The following is a 23,225-nucleotide window of genomic DNA, read 5'->3' as shown; positions in this document are numbered from 1 at the left end:
GCGCGGTGGTAACCCGCTTGAACGACAGAAACAGGGTAACAACGTTTATCAAAAAAACTGGCACATTGACTCTGATTTGTGGTGGAAATCGGAGTGATGACTACATAAATGAGATATCCATTGTTTACGTCCACCATAAATGAGATATCCATTGTTTACGTCCACAAACATGGATGCCATGACGTTTGCCTGAACCTAATACAAAATTATTGTTAGAGGTCTTAGAACTTCCTCTGAAAACATAATTCGCGTTCGATGAAGGAGACCGCTGTTCATAATCTTGGATGTCCTGTGATTTCAAGGGTGACCTTTTTGAGAAATTCGTACCTGTACGAAATTGTACGTTTTTCGCTTCTAGCAGAAAATCAAAAACTGTTTTGGAAACCTTTTATACCAAAATATTTTTGGGTCACTACTATCTTCCTTCTTAATGATCAATTCCATGTAACATAAGATCTCGTCACACACTGACCTGAATACTTTGAATTCGATCCACGTGCTTGTTTGTGATTTAGCGATTTTCATCAATTTCTGAGTAAAATTCTTACTTGTATCCATCGCCTTTTTCGTTAAAAATAAGTTGTTTGAATTGTCCTCTTTCGCTGGAGCTTATTTTTGGAAAAGGACGATTTCTAAAAATTTACTGCGCATTGTGTTTGCCCCAGACCTTATGCATAGGTTACACTCGGGTGTCGATTTGTTCAAGCAGTTTTTGGGTACCTATCTCTAACTGACTGCAGTTGAGGCTTGGGCCCTTTTGACATAAATAGCAGACACGTATAACCACGCCAGACTCTAGAGTCAAATGTTTGTCATACACACTATTTTCCATTTCTCCTCAGACGACTGTTATGGCTCATTTCAAAGTGCCTTCCTCTCGTAAATCCATCATCTTCTTGCCATTTTCAACAGTCTAAGTATTGCAGAACCCAAATTTCGTCCCCACGAACGCACTTCATGTTCTATGAATACTCCGTAGTGTATTCGTAATATAAATGAAAAAAATCAATGTTGATTAAACTTGACAGGGAAAATATTTCCATACAACTTTCAACTGCTAGAGGCATTAAAAATTCCTCCATCAAGCGTCAACTAAGGTCTTAAAATATTTTCGTCAACCGTCAAAATCTCAAAAAATCAAGCAACAGGGTCGCCCTCCATGAGATCTTCTTAGTGTTTCTGGGATCTGAGTTTTCGTTACACCCGAGGCAAAAATACATTTACTCTTTTGTTCAGTCGGTAATGATTAGGGCTCAAATTCAGTAGACTACTCACTGATTAAGGATGAGCCACCTCAACAGCCCAGGCCCTCCTCCTTGACGGAAAGTAGTACATTTCCAAACGCGATGTGAATTAGGCCGGAAAAAAAAAGTGATCTTCTGAGTTCAAGTGAGCTTTTTTAACAACGGCAAAGTTATCTTCAAGTGTCCCAAAGGCTGGAAAGAATATTCAAATGTTAAATACAAGACTTCAGTTTGAATCATACAATTTTCAAAATTTTCAACCCAAAGTCTCGCAATTTTCTCGTCGCACTTTCCAGTAAACTACAATTCAAGCATGGTGATTCGACCACGCGGATCACGTAAACGCAGAAATTCACACGTTTTTCACTTCTTATCGATCAGCAAATTAGCAGAAAACGAACTCGGCCAATATCTAGCCATCTGGACCTCACGCTCTGTCAATAACGTATATGTCAAGTGCAATTTGACCAGGGGGGGGGGGGGGTTCTGCAGTCTGCAGATCCCCAGTTTATCAAGATTCCTTACGGGCCCTTACAATTTCGTTGTCATTGGAAAATTTAATCCTGCTAATTGACATCAAATTACACTCGAAAACATGTTATTGCCTACCTATACAAACTCACTCGTTTTCAGTTAATCAGAAGCGCAATAACAATAGAGGTTATTTCTTCAAGAACAAGTTGTGTCCGCTCTGAAAAAAAAAAAAAAGAAAAACGTGCATTATGGTCCATTAGAAAATACTGAATATTGTATCTCTGCACTAAATCTTTCTGATTTTGTTTCAATCTTACTCTCAGTTTACATCTATCAGTACAGTCTTTCCCAATCTGGTTCCAATTCGTTTATTAAGATCTGCGGCGTGTTCGGTAAGTGAATTTTTTTTTTTTTTCTATTTTAATTCACGTTGGTAATAGGCTTTTTTAGATCAGGACTACGGTTACAAGACCCCTCTTCATAAAGTATTGAGGAGGACGTTCAGTGGATTATAAATTCTCATAATAGCTTATCACTTCAGAGCCTTTTATTCAATCTTAATTACATTCCATTTTTGAATCACTTGTGATCCTTGTAATCTGATTGGCTCTCACTAATGAGTTTCATAAACAAATTGCACCATTTTTGCTCTGGATTAAGAAAATATTTGTACAGACTAAAAAGTCCGCTGTATTTGAGGGACTGAATTTTTCGATTTCCGAATTACCTCTGGCCTTTTTCAAATGGGGGCCTGGTGCTTAGCCATATTTGTGAAAGTTAATTTAATTTGCATGTGAATGAAACCTTATTATAATATGAAAGGATGAGCACCAGGACTCGCTTTGAAAACGAGGCTAAAGGTAATTCGGAAATGGGCATTAAACTTCGTGTCGTGCAATTGTCGTCTGAAATCAGACTTGTGATTTCAATTCAAACAAGCGCTGTGCCACTGTTCGATTTTAAAATCACTTCAGACCTAATTTCACGACATGAAGTTTAATTACCATTATTTATTATTTCTATTTTTCATTTAGCTCGTCTGTATTACGTTAGTTCTGACGGTATGTGAGATTGTGCTTTGGGAGCCAAGGATTTCAAACATGAGCATAACTCCAAAAGAGATCTTTGGAACCACCCGTGTATCAGGTAAGAACGGCCGTGATTTACTCTACAATCCTTCAGAAACGAGCGCTGCAGTTTTAATTATTCGTCAAAAAGGCGCTCGATAGTGAATTCCAATTCTCAATCGAAATTCGCAAGAAGCTTCATGTGCTCAGTGACCTCCTTAAGCGGTACTAGACTTCTCCTATCAGTTTAACATAACAACAATGATAAAAATAACTTCTCCTTGAGCATAGCGGCATGATCCCAGCACGCTTTATAAAAAGATGAGATAAATATATAGACAATTAAAAAGATGCGATAAACTTAATAGAAATATAGGAAAGTCATGTAGCTGCCTTCGAAATGGGGTAATTTGCTGACGGGATGAGGGTATTTCAGGAAATGTACGTGCCAAGCTGTTGTTCTTCTGTTCGTTAACTACTGTTTCGCCACGCGATCTTTAAGCCATCCCCAATAAACGTCTTGTTCTGATTTTAAAGTGTCACTTGACTTCCTTACTTAGGTAACCAAACTGAAATCAAGTGCAAGCCTCACAGGTAAGAAGAGGCATAACTGATACTCTGCAGACTTGACTTTGTATTCAGTCACCAACCACTTAATTTTATTGTATAAAGATCGGTGCACGTGCCGCTTGGTTGTTCTTGCAAGGATCTGGGCTCAAAACAAATTTGCATCATACGTAAGATGGTTGTAAATATATCTTCTCTGCTCAAATGGTCTACGATGTTGATTCAAAACCAAACCTCATCGGCAGATACGAACAGCAATGCTAAGTAATGCAGTTAAAGTGTATGAATTATATCAGAAGGTTATAGGTTGTATACTTCTGATCATATACCTGCCCTTTTTTTAGACCAGATCAAGATGGTAGGAAGCAAATCACTGACCACTATGGACCGTTGGGACGTATTGAGAATAGGAAATGTGATGACACTCATTACCCAGACATCTGTGCGTTTGGAAAAACAGATTCTGGGGACCAGACGTTGTCATGTGACCCTAAGATCTGTGGCTTATCCGCGATTGAAATAGCTTCTGTTGATCCAGAAATGGGAAAAGCCGTGACGGACTGGAGACTATTGTCAAAAGAACAAATTGATTTAACAGTTCAGAAAGCCGTCACAACCAATTTGGAAAAAGGATTTAGTTTTCTTTTCCTAAGATGTGGAGGCATTTTCCAAGTGCTCAGCTTTCCTCCGGTTTTAAAGAAAGTCGACTTTGGTAAAAAAAGAACTAGAATCAATTTAAATGTGATTCTGTTAGACTCTATCTCCAGGCCGCATTTTTACCGAATTCTTCCAAGGGCTGTAGAGGCTCTGCAGAATATTTCGCATGATCCTAAGATTCAGGCTACCACCTTAGACTTTGAACTTGTTCAGAGCACAGGACAACAGACATTTGAAAACATAAGGCCGTTCTTCTGTGGCGTCCTTGAAGGTGAGTAGAATTAACTCCATTAAAAACCGAATGGTGTAAGTTATCCCATCTTGGTGACTTCTTTATGTTTGATTAATGAAAACACTTTTGTAACGTTTTCAGACGACAACAAAGTTACTGCCTCAACAAAAAACACTAAAGCTTCCCTTGGTGTGGAGGTGTTGTATGGGACCTTCAAGAAATGGGGCTACCAGACGTTCTTCCAAGAGGATCTTTGTTGGTACGATGAGTGGGGGAGTGTTTTAACAGACATTGAAAAAAGAGCAGTGCCTCAGTTGAGTTCTGAGTTCAGAGAGAGGTAATTACCGGGTCCATGCTGAAATGATGCTTTGTTCGATGAAAGTGTTGTGTAGGTTTTAAGGGTATTTTATTCGTCTGTTTCTGCAGAACACAAAGGTTTTTCTAATGTAACTAAATCTTAATTGCAGTTTTAAGATATTCAAATTTGGCATAAAAGAAAATATGTACTTCGAGAGGTTGACTGATACCAGGCAAGTTAAGGTTCTTTGAATATTGTTACCAGGGTGGATGTCCCTTTGAGTTTGTAAAATTACCACAAATCTTTGGGGGTCGGGCCACTATTCAGTCAAGAAGCACAGTTCAATGGCCATATGAACTATTTGACCACTAATCATGGAAAGTAACATTGCCCCAAGAGTGCCTTCATTCCCTCTTTAAAAATAAACTAAAAACACTCTGTCATGCACGGCGTCCGAAAATACACAGTACAGTGGTTAAGTACTGCAGTGGTTATTTGAATTATCCTTACCATTTAACAACATAATTATTTCATTACAGGTGGAAGCAATTTCAAGACAAGGTGGCTAAGAAGCAAGTTGACTATCAGGGTATTACACATTTTTCATGCACGGCGTTAGAAAAAATGCTTCGCAGGACCAATCATTACGATTATCCCCAGAAAATCTGCTTAAATGGCAAGTTTTATAGTTGGTATTTCATGGACTATATAGCAAAGGTGTACACTGCTCTGAGAAGCGACGAGAAAGCCAAACCTTTGTTGTCTTACATGCATTTTAATACCGGACACGAGACTAATGGCAAACGGATGATTAACATGGACGCCAACATGGCAAAATTCTTCATAGATATGGCTTCCTTCCCTGATACTCTAACTTTGATATTATCTGACCACGGTCACACAAGGACTCCGTTTCGTAACACCGAGGAGGGAGGCAGAGAGCTGTACGATCCAGTATTTTTTATGATTGTTCCTGATGGTGTAACGGAAAAACTTGGTCCACAAAGGATGAAGGCGCTAGTAACCAACCAAAAGCGCCTTTTCGTGCTTCAAGATGTACACAGAGCATTAATGAGTTTGTATGATCCTGAAAAAATGGACTCTGTGGATCATTCAGTAACAGGAATATTTTCAGAGATTCCAGCAAACCGCACATGCGCAGACCTAGAATTGCTTCCCTTGACCAGATGTAAATGTGAAGGTTTTGATAAAGAAACTGAGATAAAAGAAAATGCTGATGACTACAAGTGGCTGGCAGAATTTGCAGTTGGATACATAAATAATGCTATACAAAGGCAACATAGAGAAGGTAATATATAAAGAGAATATCCATGAGAAAACCAGGTGAAACTGAGGAAGGAGTGATACTAAGTGCTTTAATAACTGATTGGACTTAAACTGTATATTCTGCGTCAGCACGGATAAAGAAATCAGTTCATGAAACATTTACCCAATTAATGAGAACTGTAATGGCTACTATTACCCAAGTAGGAATTATAACCAAAAGTAGTCGCTCATTTGCGATATTTGGGGTCCCACAGGGACACCAGATAACTCCCTTCAAAATACAATATTTTGACCTGTATTTTTACATAGCTTTTGTCTCATGACACTGGCACTGGCGCCACGTTTGCATCAAATTTCCAGTTCTAGTATAAATATCCCCTGCTTTCTTTCATGCTCTGTTTCAATTGTTGCAGTTCCCTTTTGGGCAGATCGACAAGTTTGAGTGCGTAATCTTTGCCCACGGAGACATAAACTCAAGTATACGTTTTTCCTCTCTTTTCAGGTGCCAACTCAACTGGCTATGGAAATTGCGAACGCTTAGTTGGCAAATCGTTTTCAAAAGGGATCAAACGAAACCGAGGAGAATTTATCGTAACGAGTATGGACATTCACGTGTTCCCTCCTACTGGATACAATGAGGATGAAGTGTTTAGAGTCTCGGTCAAACAGTTCGCTCAACCGAAAGACGGAGTGTTTTTTCTAAATTCCATTAGAGTATCGACCTACAGCAAGTTTGCACATTGTGCAGAAAAGTCAGTCGATATCAAGCTCTGCGCATGTGCCAAAACTCAAACCTCTGACGTCACTAAGAAAGGACTGTTGTTTGAGAACGGTGTTCCAAGCAGAATGTTTGATTCGAAGACAGCTGTAAAGAACCTGGACTCCAACTGTTTGTTGTTTTTGAGACGAGATCACGGATCGTTTTCTTTTGCATTGGAAGTAGCTAATGTTTGCTCAAATGCAACATATGAATTTACTATGACAGGCTCAACGGATCAAAGGGTTTTCACCAATACTTTGCCCATTTCCCTTGAGTTACCTCCCAAAACCTGTCATTTTCTAACAGCTGTGTCCAAGTATATTGTGAAGGTAGACACCGACCTTAATCTCAAAGCAAGCATACAAGTTAAAAACGGGGAATCGGGTACCTTTCGCAGTTTAGGAACTATTGCGGTTTCGTAACAGTTAACATGCTGTTATTCGGAACATTTGAGTTCTTTTCCCTAAAGTTTGTCATAGATTATATGGCTAAGTTGAGTTTAAAATGCCGCAAAAAAAAAAGATTAAAAAAAATTTTTGTGTTTTCTCTCTGATTGATTTTATTTATTACATATGAGCACATCTTAGTCATGTACACTAGAGAATTTGTATTATACGAAAGATATTTATCGCTTAGTTTATTTTAAGATTCCTCTTGTGGCAAGCATTGTCGTAAGAAGATTTTCTATTTAAGTATCGAAGAATATAGGTTAGCAGAACAAATTAAAATGAATAAAGGCTGATAGTTTCTAAAGATAGTTTATAAAGATCCCACATGGATCAACGAACGCTTTTCATTCCACTAATTTATTCGTGTTTTTCTCGTTGCCATGTTCCCACTAATAACGTAGCTCCATTTTCTGCCTTTAAAAGCACATACAACCCACAATTCCTCTATTCGCTCCGACGAAGGGCTAACGCTCGAAACGTCAGGTTTTGTAATCGTTACGGTGGCCAATTTACCATTTCAACTTTGTTGGTATATCCAAATTAAAATGAGTCATGGTTCAAAAATAGCGAAATCAACCAATTATTGGAAGAAATTGAAGGAAAGCGGTAAAATTTGAGGTGAATTCTCAATTTAAACGTACACTAAAATAGAGATGTAACTCCATCATTAGTTTTCCCCGTCCTGCTGACGGTTAGAGCGCCGAAATCTATGACAAACTTTTCCCCAAAGTTTGTCATAGATTGTACAGATGAATAAAGGCTGATAGTTTCGAAAGAAACTGTTTGGGGCTGCGTCGGTGGGAGTAACGAAATAATTTGGATATATCAAAAAAGTTGAAATGGTAAATTGGCCACCGTAACGATTAAAAAAGCTGACGTTTCGAGCGTTAGCCCTTCGCTCCGACGAAGGACTAACGCTCGAAACGTCAGCTTTTGTAATCGTTACGGTGGCCAATTTACCATTTCAACTTTGTTGATATATCCAAATTATATAGATTATACAGGTTGAGTTTAAAATGCCGCTAAAAATTAGATTAACAAAAAAATTTGTGTTTTCTCTCTGATTGATTTTATTTCTAACATATGAGCACATCTTAGTCACGTGCGTTAGAGAATTTGTATTATACGATAGATATTTATCGATTAGTTTATTTTAAGATTCCTCTTGTGGAAAGCATTGTCGTAAGAAAATTTTCTATTTAAATATCGTAGAATATAGGTTAGCAGAACAAATTAAAATGAATCATGGTTCGAAAATAGCGAAATCAATCAATTATTGGCAGAAATTGAAGGGAAGCTGTAAAATAGAGATGTAACTCTATCATTAGTTTTCCCCGTCCTGCTAACGGTTAGAGCGCCGGACTGATGTGCGGGAGGTCGAGGGTTCGAGCCCCGGCCGGACCAACACTCAAGGTCTTAAAATAACTGAGGAGAATGTGCTACCTTTCTAACATCAAGAAATGAATAGACATTCTAGTCTTCTCTGATAAGGACGAATAAACTTTAGGTCCCGTCTCCTGCATCTGTTAATTAGTTCATTTGGTTAGGCAGGGGATGTTAAAGAACCCACTCATGAGGTTACTGTGACGTGGTCTGGCCTGTTTACTGGGCCCGCAGTAATTGGCGCAAGCTGTCGCAGAGTCCCTGCCTGTCGCTGAAGCTAATAAATTAAAAAATTAAATAAAATTAACTCGCGTCCAGTCTTACTTTAAAGTGCTACTGAAACGAAATTTTCGTATCTGAAATTTTTGCTCTAACCTGTAGTTTTGAATATGGTGATCATCATGAGATAATTTGCTTTGGCCAAAATGAGGCGAAAGATATCTTTTTAAACCGTTCAAATCAAAAATTTTACACAAAACCATGTCCGGGCTCTGGTACCGAGCGAAATGGATTGATGACGTCACTGGTTGTGTTCACTCCGATAACATGGTTTATTTCACTCACTGTTTGTTTGTATTTGTGGGCGAAGGAGATGGCAGATATTGAAGTTTTGTCAAGTGAATCTTCTTCTGAACGAAGCGAAGTTGTCTCCAGTAGCGAAGAGGAAGATGGTGGTGTAAAATGGGGTTGACAGGCCTACACGACTCCCCAGCGTGTGTTTAGAGTAGCCTATTCATAGTTTAGCCCTCACGAGTATGTCTTTGAGCGACCGCCCTCTTTTGTAAGATACGAGCGGCGGATTTTTGTATAGTTCGCCCAGTAGTGATTGTGTTTCTATTAAATGCCAGTTTTTCATGAGAATTGCTTTTTGTGTGGCACTGAGTACGCACATCAGGGATTGCGTCTTTTTCGAATCGTTCGCCTTTGTAGATGTACAGCTATTTTTTTTTTATTGTCTCGATCGTTAAGTTTTCTTGATTGCTTCCAGCCGTTTTGGCTCGTTTTCTTTTCTTTATTTCGGTATTAAAACGACCGATTTCACGTTCATAGAAGCACATGATCGCCATTACTGTTTCTTGCTCCGCGTTGTTAAGGATTTGCTTTATCTCATTTTTGAAATCCTCGTCTGCTCTTATTTTGGCCCTCGCCCTATATTGTAGGGATTCTGGGCATGTTCTGCTAGGCATTTTGTACAGAGGGATTTGTTCGTTATCCTCAGACTTGCCGAGTAGATCATCTTCAGTGGCGGTGTCGTATGAGGCTTTCATGTTTTCTTCATTCTCTGAATGGCATTGCTTTGGTCCGGGGCGTTTAGTAGCCCATCTGCCGTTATAGTGTCTTTCGACATTTTCTGTAGATGGTCAGGCAAGACCGCGGTTTCGATCCTAATCTTGTGGATCTCGTCAGTTGCCGATTAACTAAATAGACAGGTAGAGATTCGTTGTCGGTATCAGTCGGGAATTTTGCTCCCTATCCAGGCGAACCTCTCGCAGATAGCCAAGATGCCGATATGGCCGCCGATGAAGAAGACGAAGATGGCATTTTGCCCGAAATCCTCTTTTTCGGCTTTCCAACATGCAAGCCACACTCCATGCTTTTACCCTTCTTTCACAGAAGTACACAACCAGTGACGTCACAGGGCTGTTTTGGAAGCGCCAAGATGGCCGCCAATTTTTATCTCAGCCGCTCAACTTCGAATTGTTAAAAATGTACTTTCCGCTATGCGTTGGCCCAAAAAAAGTACACAGCGTTTGCAAATAACGTTCAAACTCTATTATATTGCAAAAATCTTGGATAGGAAAATTACGTTTCAGTAGCACTTTAACATTTATGAGGTATCGGCTGATTGGAGTCTGGTGAAGAATAGTTGCTCGAGATTTCATTTTTGAGTATGAAGATATACTTATTTACTTCATAAATGCCTTTTAAGTCGTGTGCTATTGTAGTTCTTCTTTGTTTTTACAGTAGGGGATGGCATCCACTAATGCAGCCTTTGCTATTTGAATGACTCACTCGCTGATTCCGTAGTTTTTGAAATGACTACTTAATATATTTTCTTCTCGGCATATTTCTAAGTTTTATTTGTTGTTAAGCGGGCTGACGGGATTAAATTAAGGCTGAAAAATACATTATCTGTCTACCGGTACCGAGGGTTTTACAACGGTTGCTGAAAGCGGATCTCTTTTGATGTTTTCTTGCACACTTGTTTTTATCTACTTAGTGGGTGTGGTTGACAAGGGAACATATTTCTCTTACTTAACTAGTTGTCTTAGAGTATGACGGTGATGGCCTGCGATTATACCTTCTTTCTCTTGTCATATTTGCGCACGCTCCAGGAAGGGTACACCTGATTTCACCTGATCGGCGGGTGGAAGAAAAAAGAAGATTATACTGTAAGGTCTTTTTAAGTCGTTTATACTCGGCTATCGGTTAATATGTAATGCGATCTCAAGCTCTGAAAGGCTTAACTTCTGCCGTTTTCTTAGCCTGTGGAGCTGGTGCTTAGCGGTAGGCTTAAGCGCACACAAAACGGTGAAGCACACCTCTATGCTCATCACTTAGTGCTCATAAAACGGTTAACTCCCATTAAACCGACAGATAAGAAATTTACCATTTTTTCGGTCCATTCCCCAATGCTCCTGAACACAGGCTGGTAATCGAAAGGCGTTGGAAACCAATGACGCGATCTCACTATCTGAGTGCGGCGAGCGGTGAACTGTCTGCGTGTGTTTGAACGTTGTCTATTAGATGTAGAATGGTCGAAGCAAAACAACAGGACACTAGACATCTGGTCGAGCTTCTTCCACCCATCTCAGCTCATTCAATCTTTCCTCACCGAACCGAACCTCATTTCATCTTATACATCTTTTCTCGCTCAAGCCACCTCATCACAACTTACCCACCTCACCCCCCATCTTACTAATAGTACCCACCCTACCAGTGTTACTACACCAAAACCATCTAATCAAACCCTACCTCAGCCACAGCACCCATCTCTCTCCATTCCTTCGTCTCACTCCCCCTCACCCCACCAGTCATAAGCTTACCCAATCCCACCCATCTCCCGTCACTTTTTTAATCTGATCATGCAGGACTTCATTTCGCCGAGTCACAATTTGTTTAAGTAACAGCATTTTACTTCCAATTCCCTTTAAATGCGAGAGTCGTCAGAGCAAAACAACAGAGAAGAAATAACACAAAACATATCACCCTTCCACGTATTGCTTTTGCATAGTATCATTTCTGTATCCAACTGAACGTTTATGTTTTTCTCCTCACATCCATTTTGTGATGTAATAATTTTAATGACTTGACTTGGGTTCGGTGGTCTGTGAACTCAGTCATATTTATGTTCAATATGGTGTCGACGTTCAATCGGCGTTCTTCTGGTTTTGCCTCTCTACGCTTGTTGATTGGTCTAGAAAGCTTGCAGCATCGTCTCAACCAATCTAGTTCTAAAAGAGATTAAATCTAAGCACGGCTTAAACATTTGTATTTCCCCGCGCTTAACCAAGTTTCATTTCTCATTGGCAGTGTAGATTGAACAAAAAAACTCAAGTGAGAGTAGCTTTCAATTGAGTGACCGATAAGTATAAGTAAACCAAGATCGCATTATTATTGCCGCTTTTAGTCTGAGTTTTCAATATGTCCTTGTGAAGTTGTGAAATGGCAGTTGTGATTCCAGTCGAGCCTGTATTAAAGAGCACCATATAAAGCAGTCACTCTGTACTGATTGGTTGGTTGTCACAGTCCCGTAAAATTTTCCTTTAATTACTGAAATTTTCACCTCTATTAAGGTGATTCCTCAGTATTGCATTGCGCATCCTGTCCTGCGCATAAAAATCACTTAATTAGGCGAATCAGAGCGCGCGCATTCTGAGATTGTAGAAATATTTTAGAAAATAGTGGCCCAGGTAAAAAGGAACGATTGTCTTAAACTAATATGGTTGTGAAATTCTGGTACCTCATTGACAAGAACAGCTTCTCAGTGCAGGCAGTGGTAGGGTGAGATCTCAGCTAAAATGGTCTAAAATCGTCACCAGAGAACAAAAATAGCAAAAACAACACTATTTGAAAGTTAGAGTTTGTTTGCTCCATTATTTTCGGAGTTACAGGGCAGAACCTAAACTCCCCTTCAAAGCGGCCCTATAATTTTCATCCTCTCAAGTAAAGTTTGTGATATTATCCTCTCAGGGAGAGCTTGGGCACCCTGTGCTGTGCACATCGGGGAATCTCTCATACAAATGTAGCCGTTATAACGAATAGTATGAGCACAGGCGACCCAAGCTCTCTTTGAGAACCACACAAGGAACACAATCTGCATATCGATTTATGAGGATTTGTATGGGATTTTCTACAAGATATCCATAGAGATAGTTGAAAATGAAAATATTAAATAAAAATGACTTACCTTATTCCATACGTGTGTTGCTTGCTCCTGGTGTCGTTATTTTACCGATTTCACTTGATTTAATCGGTTTTTTTAATCCTGGTTTTCTCTTCTTAAAGAGAAGACTTCGTTCGGGAGGCTGTCTGGACAGAAGTGTTCGGCCTTGTCTTTTCTTTAAGAAGAGAAAACCAGGATTAAAAAAACCGCTTAAATCAAGTGAAATCGGTAAAATAACGACACCAGGAGCAAGCAACACACGTATGGAATAAGGTAAGTCATTTTTATTTAATATTTTCACTTTTAACTATCTCTATGGATATCATGTAGAAAATCCCATACAAATCCTTATAAATCGATATGCAAATTGTGTTCCTTGTGTGGTTCTCAAAGAGAGCTTGGGCCACCTGTGGTATGAGGAACGAAATATGGTCGATTTACGACGTTAAATATTAACCAAAGTATCAACATTTCATAGTAAGATTAATGAAACTGACCTACCTACTCCTTGTGTGTCTGATGCGGTTCCTGGCGATCTCTGCCGTTTTGAGTTTGCTTTGCCATCACAGTTAGTCCTGCCTGGGGTATTCCTGTTATAGGACGGAATTATAAAAGAGTAAACGTTTATCGTCAGAAGATTCAAGATTGCTCAAATTCCCATGAAAGAAGGTGCAGCAATTGGAATCCGGATGATATCCATAAAAGTGCATGGTACAATTTCTTTTAAAAGATGACAGCCAGAATCTATATATTATTCTCCTTGGGATATTGCTCATGCGATAACATTGGTCCAAAGCCATGTTCATATTTTATGGGATATTGCTCATACGATAACATTGGTCCAAAGCCATGTTCGTATTTCTCTGAAACTTTTGTTGTTGATAACATTAGAAGTCAACATCGCCAAAATATGTAATATCATTTAGAGCATCGTTTGTAAATTGCCCCTATGAAAAACAAAAGTCAGCCCGCTGAGATTTTTACAAATTTCAGTTAGCAACCAGAATGTTATAATAACCAATTAGGTGCTTAGTCTGGAGAAACTCAAGTAAATGTTTTCTCTGTTTTACCCTAAAGGAAAAAGGACCCAGAAAAAGAATCGATCAGTGTGTTTACATTCACTTGCTCAGAAAATTAAATACATCAGAGTAAACACGAATGATGTTACCATGTATGGTCGAAGTGCCAATCTGTAAGGATTGAGCGGGAGCTGTTTTAGTTCTGTAACAAAAGGTTGTTTCACACAATCAAACGCCTTACTCAGCAAAGACCATTGCGGATCTCGCGAATAGGCGTACTCCCTTGCATTCTGGGGCATACTTGTTAACCTTATGCTGGACTGAGTTGCATTTAGCAGTTCTTCCATTAGAACTCTTGCATGAACCCTTAACACGATCTTCTCAAAATCCTCGCAATGACGAAAGCAACATTTACGCCCCGATAATCTGTTTTCTCCTTTGCTGTATAGATTTTTGGTAGGGGGGGGGGGGGGGTGGGATTTGCCTTTTCCCAAGATCGAGGTGACGTGTGAGTCTTAAGAGAAAGATTCCAAATCATGGTAATAACCGGAGCGAGAAGTTGGGCGTGGTCCATTTACACGGTATAAGAAATACCGCCAGGACCAGTAGCTGTCTTTCTTATTTGCCGAAGGGAGCTCCACATCTGCCGCTCGGTGATTTTTGGTACTTTTGTAAGAGAAGCGGCACGATGGATTACAAGATTAAGATTAAGATTAAGAAGCCGGGCACCCTCCTCATTTCCGCCGATAAAACCACCAATAATTTCTATACCATGAATCCTTCCTCATACGACAAATTGCTTCAAGAGAACATTACCAAAACCTACCAAAAGTGAAGCGATCATCTTGTTGACAAGTTAGACTCCCAGTCTGCCAGAATTGCTGAGCGACTCAAGTTAGACAACCGCATTGAGAAATTGGCTGAGAAAGATGCATTCATCACGTTGAAAGATCATAAGCCCAATTTTCAAGACAATCCATCATGCCGCTTAATAAACCCTTCTAAGCCTGAAATTTAGAAAATCAGTAAGCATATCCTCGATGAAATTAACAACGCTATCATCACCAGCAGTAAAGTAAACAAGTGGAAAAAAAGTGTCCTAAAATGGTTTAATAGTTTAGAAAACAAGAGCTCTCTTTCATTCATCTGTTTCGACGTTTGTGAATTCTATCCCTCCATAACTGAGAAGTTGCTTTCCAAAGCACTAGATTTTGCCTCTAAGTACTGCTCAATCAACAGCCATGAGCGTGAAATTATCTTGCATGCAAAACGATCTCTGCTATTTAACGATGATTGCCCATGGGAGAAAAAATCTGCCAGCAACCTCTTTGATGTTACCATGGGGTCCTTCGATGGAGTGGAAACGTGTGAGCTGGTTGGCAGCTTTCTCTTATCAATTCTTACTGAGAAGTATGGTCAAAATATTTGTTTATACCGGGATGACGGTTTGGCTGCCCTCAATGGAACACCGCAGGAAATAGAGAATATCAAGAAAGGTTTTTGCAAAGTCTTTCGCGACAATGACTTAAAAATCACAGTCGATGCTAACATCACCAAAACCAATTTTCTAGACGTCACGCTTGACCCCTCAAGTGGGAAGTGTTACCATTTTACTAAGAAAGGCAACATCCCCCTGTACGTGCATAAAAAATCCAACCACCCACCATTCATTCTGCACAACATCCCTGAATCAATCAATAGGAGGCTCTCCGAGATATCTTCCGACAGGGAATGCTTCGATAGCGCTAAACCTATTTATCAAGAAGCTCTCAAAAAAAGTGGGTATAGCTACACCCTGTAATTCAAAGCCGCATCAAACCAGGCACCACGTCCACGAAGAAACAGGCAGCGGAAAATTATATGGTTTAACCCACCATATAGCAAGAACGTGGAAACTGAAATCGGAAAATGCTTCCTTGCACTTATTGCTAAGCATTTCACCAAAACTAGTCCTCTTCACAAAATTTTCAACCGAAACACCCTTAAATTGAGCTACAGCTGCATGGGGAGCATTAAAACCGTCATACAAATCTGAAATCCGGAAACTCGCACGCACTAATGATCGAGCTAGGAAAAGCTGCAACTGTAGGAAACCTGACATATGCCCCATGTATGGAAGCTGTAACATGGAAAAGCATAATTTACCAGGCAGAGGTCACCACAGAAACCGCAAAGGAAACGTACATTGGTCTCTGACACCGCTTTTAAAATGCGTTACAGGAACCACTTGTGTTCATTCCGAAACGAACGTTACAGGCATGCTACTGAACTTAGTAAATGTATATGGAGTCTTAAAGATAAGGATACTAAGTTTAATATTAAGTAGCGCAAGGTGAAACAAGCTAGTTCGTATTCCAATGTAGCTAAGAGATGCAATTTGTGTTTGTGGGAAAAATATTTTATCATTTGTAAACCGCAAATGGCAAGTTTAAACAAAAGAAATGAGCTGACATCATGTTGCAGACATGTCAGGAAATTCCTATTAAAGAACTTAACGTTACGATAGCGCGTACAGTATATTGCGCGCGCATGTACACATTGTTGTCTTTTAAATTTCGGTGGATTCTAACCGTTACTTCTGGCAGTTGCCTGACGATTGCTTCGCAAGAGGCATGAAACTCAGAGTTGCAGTAAAAGTTCAAGTAACCTAAATCTTGAAGTAGAATTATCCACAGCTATAGCCCTGCTATTGAGTACTTTTTAGTAGATGATGATCTCATTCCGCTATTTTGGTTATATACATACATATATATGTTAATTGACCACTCCCCATGGGCGCTTTTCAGGGACAATTCCCACCCAGCAACCACCCCAGGGAAGGACATCCATCACACAGTAATCTCGTGCATGGGAAATTAACGTCTCCTACCCCTAACCCTGCAGGAGACGTGACCTCCATTTATTCGTCCCTATTCGAGAAGACTAGGGTATCTAACCATTTCTTAATAGAAAGGTAGCATGTTCTTCTCACTTGTTTTAAGACCTTGAGTGTTGGTCCGGCTGGGGCTCGAGCCCTCGACCTCCAGCGCTCTATCCATTGAGCTAACTGGGAGGTGGTGTGCTGTGCACAATGGCCGAGGCATCAGAAGGTGACACGTTAAAGAAAAAACCGAGTTATACTCGAGCTTCAGCCAAGAACAACACAAGGAGATTTTTCGGAACTAAGTCTAATGCTGGACAGAAGACAGACAAACTTGCTGGTACACTGTAATTGATATTGACTTGAAATTCGCTATGCACGCGCATACGTTCGCGTTCGTAATTAAGAGGGAACATGAATGACCGGATGTTCTTGAACCATTTTCGCACTAAAACTGATTTTTAACGCAGTTTCGTCCTTTGTTTTCCTTCTTTGGTCGCACTTCTTTCCTTTAGCTGTGCACAATAAAACGTTTTACTGTCATGTCGTACCTAAACTTAATTAATGATGACGGAGTTTTTTTCTGTTGTTGTTGTTTTTACCGTTAACTTTATTTTCTTTGGCCGTTTTTGTAAACTTGCACTGACGTACATTAGTTAATCGCCTCCATCCTTAAACCTGGACCCGGTATAAATACCGAAGTCTCTAGTCCCTGAGGGAAAATAAGATCTTCGCACAACCCCATACGTCATTGTTCAGACAGTTCTTGGATAAAGAAAACAGTGGCGAAAGCAGTAGATTGCTTTTGAGACCACAGCTTCGTTTTGCAATGGTATGGGGCTGTGTGGAAGTCTTTCAGAAATCTTGCTGAAAATATTCACATCAAACTTTCCATTCCTTGAGGAAATATTGTCAAGGGATTAAAAAAAAGATAATCACACCATATCAACAAGTCACAATGTACAAGATACCTTTCACACACACTGACTCCAGTATTCATTTAGTTTACTGTTATTAAAATCTCCACTATTTCTTGTTATTTGAGAAACAGGGGCCAATAAGAGAAGAGTTGTTCATCAGATTCCAGATGAGATTCTGAACAATCCGTGCTGGATGCTGTGGGACAGGTAAATAATGAGACCCTGGACTCACCATACAACCCCCATCAGTGACCAAGACAGAATTTCTCCTCACCATTAATACAATATCAAGCAGACAAGTGATGAGAATAAAGAAAAATATCAGTTTGGAGTTTCTTAGTTGATCCAATAGCAAATTCTCAGAACTAACATCAAAAGAATTGTTACAAAGACAGTAGGGAGAATTACTTAACAGATCTTGGGGGTAAAGGGGTTTAAAAAGCTAAGTCAGGTTCAGTTGATTTATTTTGGTAATTTCCAGTTAGGTTTACCATGATAAGGATTTTCATTCAGTAGACTTAGGGTAAAAGAAAATTCAAATGTGACTTGGTTCAGTATTTAGATTTATTATCCAACTACACCTAGACGAGTACAAATATCACGCAGTATTTGTACTCGTCTATTGTAGTACCGGTTAAACAGGTTTTCTCGCATCGCGCAAGCGAAGAATTGGATCGTAGTTACGAAAAAAAAAAAACAAATGGCGGACGATTTGAATCATATTTCCGACGACGAAGAGTCAGAATGGCTGGCAAATATAGATCCAAGTTCATTATATGAATCGAACGAAGAAAAACAGCTTGACGACCAGAAAATTTCTTCATTTAATAAAGAAAATAGAAACAGCAGCACAACAACGCGCCAATTCCGTTCGGCTTCGCATACTTCTGTCACGCACTCCCCGTAAATAAACATTTGCGAAATTCGCCCGCACTGAAATAACAGTTTGGCATGTTGGATAATAAATAACTTATTAGACGTTTTGTTGTGTAGTATCGCTGAGTATTTTTACTCGTTATTTGTATTTTGACTACGGGCTCGTCAAAATACGGCACAACTCGTAAAAATACTCAGCGATACTACACAACAAAACATCTAATAAGATATATGTATTGCAAGTTACTCTCGGGAAACTTAAAATCTTTCCTTTAAGTCATGATATTGTTGAAGCATTTAGGGTTATTTAAGTTTCAGATCTTACTTTTCAAGTTTATGTGACCGAGGCAGGTTCTGATGTTGTTATTTGAACAACGAGACAGACTTATAGCCACAATAAAATTTATTTATACAGGAAAGTACAAAAGAAATAATACTGGTAAAAAGAAAGGGTGATTGCAAGCTAAAAGAAATAATAAATGACAAATAACAAATCAATAATTTAAAATAATGAAATAAAACAATACAATCGATTGTCATACAAAAGCAAGGCACTAACAAGACAATTTTAAAGCATTGCACGACAGAACAGTAATCATTGTGTGACACTTAAAAGACTTAATCCTTTTAACCAAACATAGAACTATTGAATGGTGGGCTATTCTTAGAATTATACATGAAATGACTGAAAACAAGTCAATACTGATAAAATAGCTCAAAACAACATAACATTAGATAAGACTTGTTTCAATCACAATTTCATATTGTCCTTCGACTTAAAACTAGGAAGACTGGCAAAATCTCATTCAGTGACAGGACAACATCTGTCATTACTGATGGACTAAACAATGAAGACTGTAGTGAAATATCTGATTTCACCAATGAACTTTAAGTCAAGTATAGAGTCCTAAAGTGTGACGTCACGTTGCCATGGGGCTAAAATTTCTGTTCTAAACAATCGAGCGCATCCTGCTGATGACCTAACCTAGTAAATCTGCTATCATTGTTGAATTTATGGATGCATGTATAATTTCAGCCCAACAACAGTTCACTACAACAGAGCAGTACAGCTCAACTGTAAAACAATGAAGTGCAAAAACTGTAACATATGTGCAAATATTTCAAGCAGAGGTTTCTAAAGTTAGTTTGAGTAAACCAGGAGAGCCCTGTTGGGATTTGAAGATCTGTGTTAATTTCCTAAAGTTACTAGAGTGAACTTAAAAGTAAACCTGAGCTCCCAATACCCTCCATCTGAAAGGCCTCCCTATCTCAAATAATTCCACAAAAACATGCCATCAGTGAAGACTAAACACCAAAGGGCTCCTAATGATTCCTGAAAATTATTATTTCTTAAAAAATAATTACATGCAGTAATAGATCTGGAAACATATAATCGTCCCTCTTCAACCTTTGGGAAGAGGTGTTCAAAATAAAACTGAGTTAGCTTAGAAATGTTTCCACTCCAGCCTTCATCCTTTGCTATTTTCAAAACAACTACATCTTTAGATGTCCACACAACAAAATAGCAAAACTTCCTTCGAGCAAAATGTATCTCCCCTTGGACCTGATGCCAGTAGACATGTTCTTCCTTTAAAGCATACTGACCACTTTCAGTTTTTTTCAAGCAGAAATTGGGGGAGGTATTAACTGCCTCTTCCATTGTCATATTCCTTTCCGTGTAGGGACACTTGACCTCCAAAACAGAGTCTTCATCCACAATTCCATCAGGGGAAGCACCAAGAATCCCAGAGCCATCCAGCCATAACCCAGTTTCCTGTACAGTTTTTGCAGTTAAATTGGTAAATGCCTTAATCGCTTCTGCCTTGTTGTTTACCCCCCATTGTACTGCCTTAACTCTTGATATGTCATACTCTCCAAGGAGCCGTTTGAGAAGTGAAGGGGTCACTCTTTTGGGATGCAGAACGGATCCAAAATTGCTTGCTGTAAGCCGTCCCCTTCTTGCAAGATGCCAGGCTGGGTTGTCTCGTTGGCCCACAGTTACCTGACTGACTAAAAGGATATCTGCTTCTGTGAGTTTGGCTTTCCGAACCAAACAGTCCAATTGTTGCTGTGCACCTCTTGTTTGGATAAACTCCTCTGAGTAGATGATTTCCTCAATTGTTGGCACAGGCAATTTGGCTTGGGGAGCAGGCTCTGGGCTCATGAGCCAGCAAAGACCAGTGAACCTCCCATATGCCTTTAAGCTTCCATATAGTGCCTGACGATCTTCTGTGTTGGGAGATCGAGTAATCGCCACATAATTCTTTGGCAGAGGGAACAGTTCTTCGACTGCCTGTAAAGACAGGGAGGTATTAGACTTCTTTTTCCTCCACTGATATTCAATATCTGTGCGGCTTAAGTTGTGAATCCCGTTTATAAAAAGAGCAGCCGCGTGACTCCGTTTGAATTTTCTCTTTGGGCATTCACACTCCGTGGATTTTACGTTGAAGTGGTCATCCAGGTAAATCTAAGTGGTAATTAAGATAAAAGTTCAAACAAGGTGAACTCATAAATGTCTTAGTAACACTATTTCATATGAATCATAATCTGTACGATTTAAGCCTCAGCCTGGCTTTTTTGATGAGGGAAATTGACAAGATCGAAAATATATATTTCTAAATTGGGGGAGTAGATAACAAGAAGGTACTTAAAAGATATTTTAAAATATTCCTTAGGCTTCTTAATGCGATTGGTGGCTCTAAACTCACCGTGACTCGATAGACCTTTTTCTTCATACTTGCTTGAACCTCACCGCGTAAAACACCTTGATGGTAAGAAAATGACTCAATGTGTTCAGATCTGTAATGATTTTCTCCTCGTTCAATTGACTTTTTTCTTCAGCGAAGAAAGATATCAGTGCAGCGATTGAAAGCAACTCCATTTTGGCTCTGAGCACGTTTGTTTAGAACAGAAAATTCTGCTCCCATGGTAACGTGACGTAACGGCTTTAGATCTCTATACAGATAAATGCAATGTTCTGAAAGCTAAATGCAATCTTGACACATTTTGAACATGAATCAACTAATATAAGGATTCAAGCAAAGACTAAACAATTGGATTGAGATATGTACACAAGAACCATAGTATTCTTGAACTCAAACAATAATAGGTCAAATGTGACATACCAAATCCTCAGTAAAATAGGTCACTAACTTGAGGTTACATGCACTGGAGTTACTTTTTCTGTGACCAAGAGGTTCTGAGCTTGTAAGTGCTGGTCTTGACACTCTGAACTACTGAGTTAAACTAACTAACTGTACTTCTTTTATAAGGAATCAAACAATAGTAGGAAATTCTCTAAAATTTTAGAAGTTAGGTGTGATCATTCTAAAGGAAATTTATGATGCAAATCCTGTGTGTATGATAATTTGGTTATCATAGGAAATAGTTAGGTGTGATGGTGCAAAAGGAAATTTATGATGCAAATCCTGTGTGTGTGATAATTTGGTTATCATAGGAAATAGTTTCTGAAGATGTAATTCTAAAATATTTTAGAATCAGACACTATTTATTGCCTATGTAAATGCTATGTGGCTGCTCTATGTAAAAATTAGGTACAGGGTATTAAAATTCTATGTTTAAAGTGATAGAGAGGGTGTTATTCAAATTGTGTTTAATTGCTATGACTTTTGCTATATATTTTGATAAAAAATCCTATTTTGTTACTAGTCAAATGGAACCTTTACATAGTGTAGGTAAAAGCTATGTAATACACATTTGAGCAGGCTAGCATAGAAAATTAAAGATGGCATATAAATAGCATCTACACAGGTTTGAAATGCCAATTCACACAGTATTTAAATAGGAGCAAGTTGAGGCTTAGACAACTGAAAATAAACTTAATAGCCTTTTAATAGAATTAAAATAGAGTAAACATAGGTTACCAATAGTCTTTTTAAGGTGAGTTAAATACAATTTATATAGCTTTTTACCTATGTAAATGCCATGTGGCTGCTCTATGTAAAAAGTAGGTACAGGGTATTAAAATTCTATGTTTAAAGTGACAGAGGGGGTGTTATTCAAATGGTGTGTAATTGCTGACTTTTGCTATATATTTTGATAAAAAATCGTACTTTTTTACCAGTCAAACGGAACCTTTACATAGTGTAGGTAAAAGGTATGTAACACACTTTTGAGTAGGCTAGCGTAGAAAATTAAAGATAGCATATAAATAGCATCTGCATAGGTTTGAAATGCCAATTCACATAGTATTTTAATAGGAGCAAGTTGAAGCTGAGACAACTGAAAATAAACTTAATAGCCTTTTAATAGAATTAAAATAGAGAAAACATAGGTAACCAATTGTCTTTTTAAGGTGAGTTAAATACAATTTATATAGCTTTTTAATAGCATCAGTGAACAAGGTAAGTACTAAATTGAACTAGAGATCACGCCTTTTTAAATAGATTTTACATACCATATACATAGTGCTAATTAGGATTTGAAGGAGGGGTTTGTTGATTAAATTATGCACTTGAATGGTGTGGACCATGCCACAAACCTATTTAGGCAGGAACATGCATGTATTTAGAGAATTGCATTCAAAGTAGCAATAACAAAACCATTTGCTGGTCAAAAATATGCTTATAATCCAACAAAATCAAAAGGTGTAATATTAAATTATAAAATTTATTACCTGTACATCTGTCTTTTTTGTAACAGGAATTACTTTAAATTATTTTACAGACACTTTTCAGATAAAAAATTAAAATATTATGTATTAAAATGTCAAACATATCGACCCT

At 38.7% G+C, this 23,225-nt stretch overlaps 1 protein-coding gene, 2 long non-coding RNA genes and 1 pseudogene across 3 annotated transcripts in view; 1 reads left to right on the top strand and 3 right to left on the bottom strand.

Moving 5' to 3' along the window:
* Nucleotides 1-1,557: 1,557 nt before the first annotated feature.
* LOC111327661 (uncharacterized) lies at nt 1,558-7,131 on the top strand. The gene is made up of 8 exons (XM_088743628.1): nt 1,558-1,582; nt 2,042-2,110; nt 2,753-2,779; nt 3,346-3,379; nt 3,697-4,280; nt 4,383-4,578; nt 5,079-5,848; nt 6,329-7,131. Exons 1-8 carry the CDS (start codon nt 1,558-1,560, stop codon nt 7,006-7,008), a joined length of 2,385 nt encoding a protein of 794 aa, XP_088599754.1. The 3' UTR covers nt 7,009-7,131.
* An 884-nt stretch (nt 7,132-8,015) lies between these two features.
* On the bottom strand, nt 8,016-11,419 carry LOC148717833 (uncharacterized). The gene is made up of 3 exons (XR_015995002.1): nt 11,030-11,419; nt 10,721-10,775; nt 8,016-8,695 (listed from the first exon to the last, which is right to left on the bottom strand). It is a non-coding gene; the product is annotated as an uncharacterized LOC148717833 (long non-coding RNA).
* A 7,446-nt stretch (nt 11,420-18,865) lies between these two features.
* Nucleotides 18,866-22,192, bottom strand: LOC148717832 (uncharacterized; annotated as a pseudogene).
* Nucleotides 22,193-22,729: 537 nt separating this feature from the next.
* Nucleotides 22,730-23,225, bottom strand: part of LOC148717831 (uncharacterized) — a 2,439-nt gene continuing 1,943 nt past the window's right edge. Inside the window, exon 3 of the long non-coding RNA XR_015994638.1 lies at nt 22,730-23,225. This exon is cut by the window's right edge and continues 428 nt beyond it. This is a non-coding gene — a long non-coding RNA (uncharacterized LOC148717831).

This window comes from Stylophora pistillata, chromosome 13 (assembly GCF_964205215.1).
Source record: "Stylophora pistillata chromosome 13, jaStyPist1.2, whole genome shotgun sequence".
NCBI lineage: Eukaryota > Metazoa > Cnidaria > Anthozoa > Scleractinia > Pocilloporidae > Stylophora > Stylophora pistillata.
Note: the sequence above shows the minus strand (reverse complement) of the source record. Positions and strands in the feature narration are given on the sequence as shown.

Bases quoted from the DNA above. Each gene is read 5' to 3' on its own strand.
- LOC111327661 (XM_088743628.1), top strand. From the start codon at position 1,558: ATGGTGATTCGACCACGCGGATCAC. The intron at 2,780-3,345 runs GTATGTGAGATT...TTCCTTACTTAG, and splicing joins GTATTACGTTAGTTCTGACG to GTAACCAAACTGAAATCAAG. The intron at 4,579-5,078 runs GTAATTACCGGG...ATTTCATTACAG, and splicing joins AGTTCTGAGTTCAGAGAGAG to GTGGAAGCAATTTCAAGACA.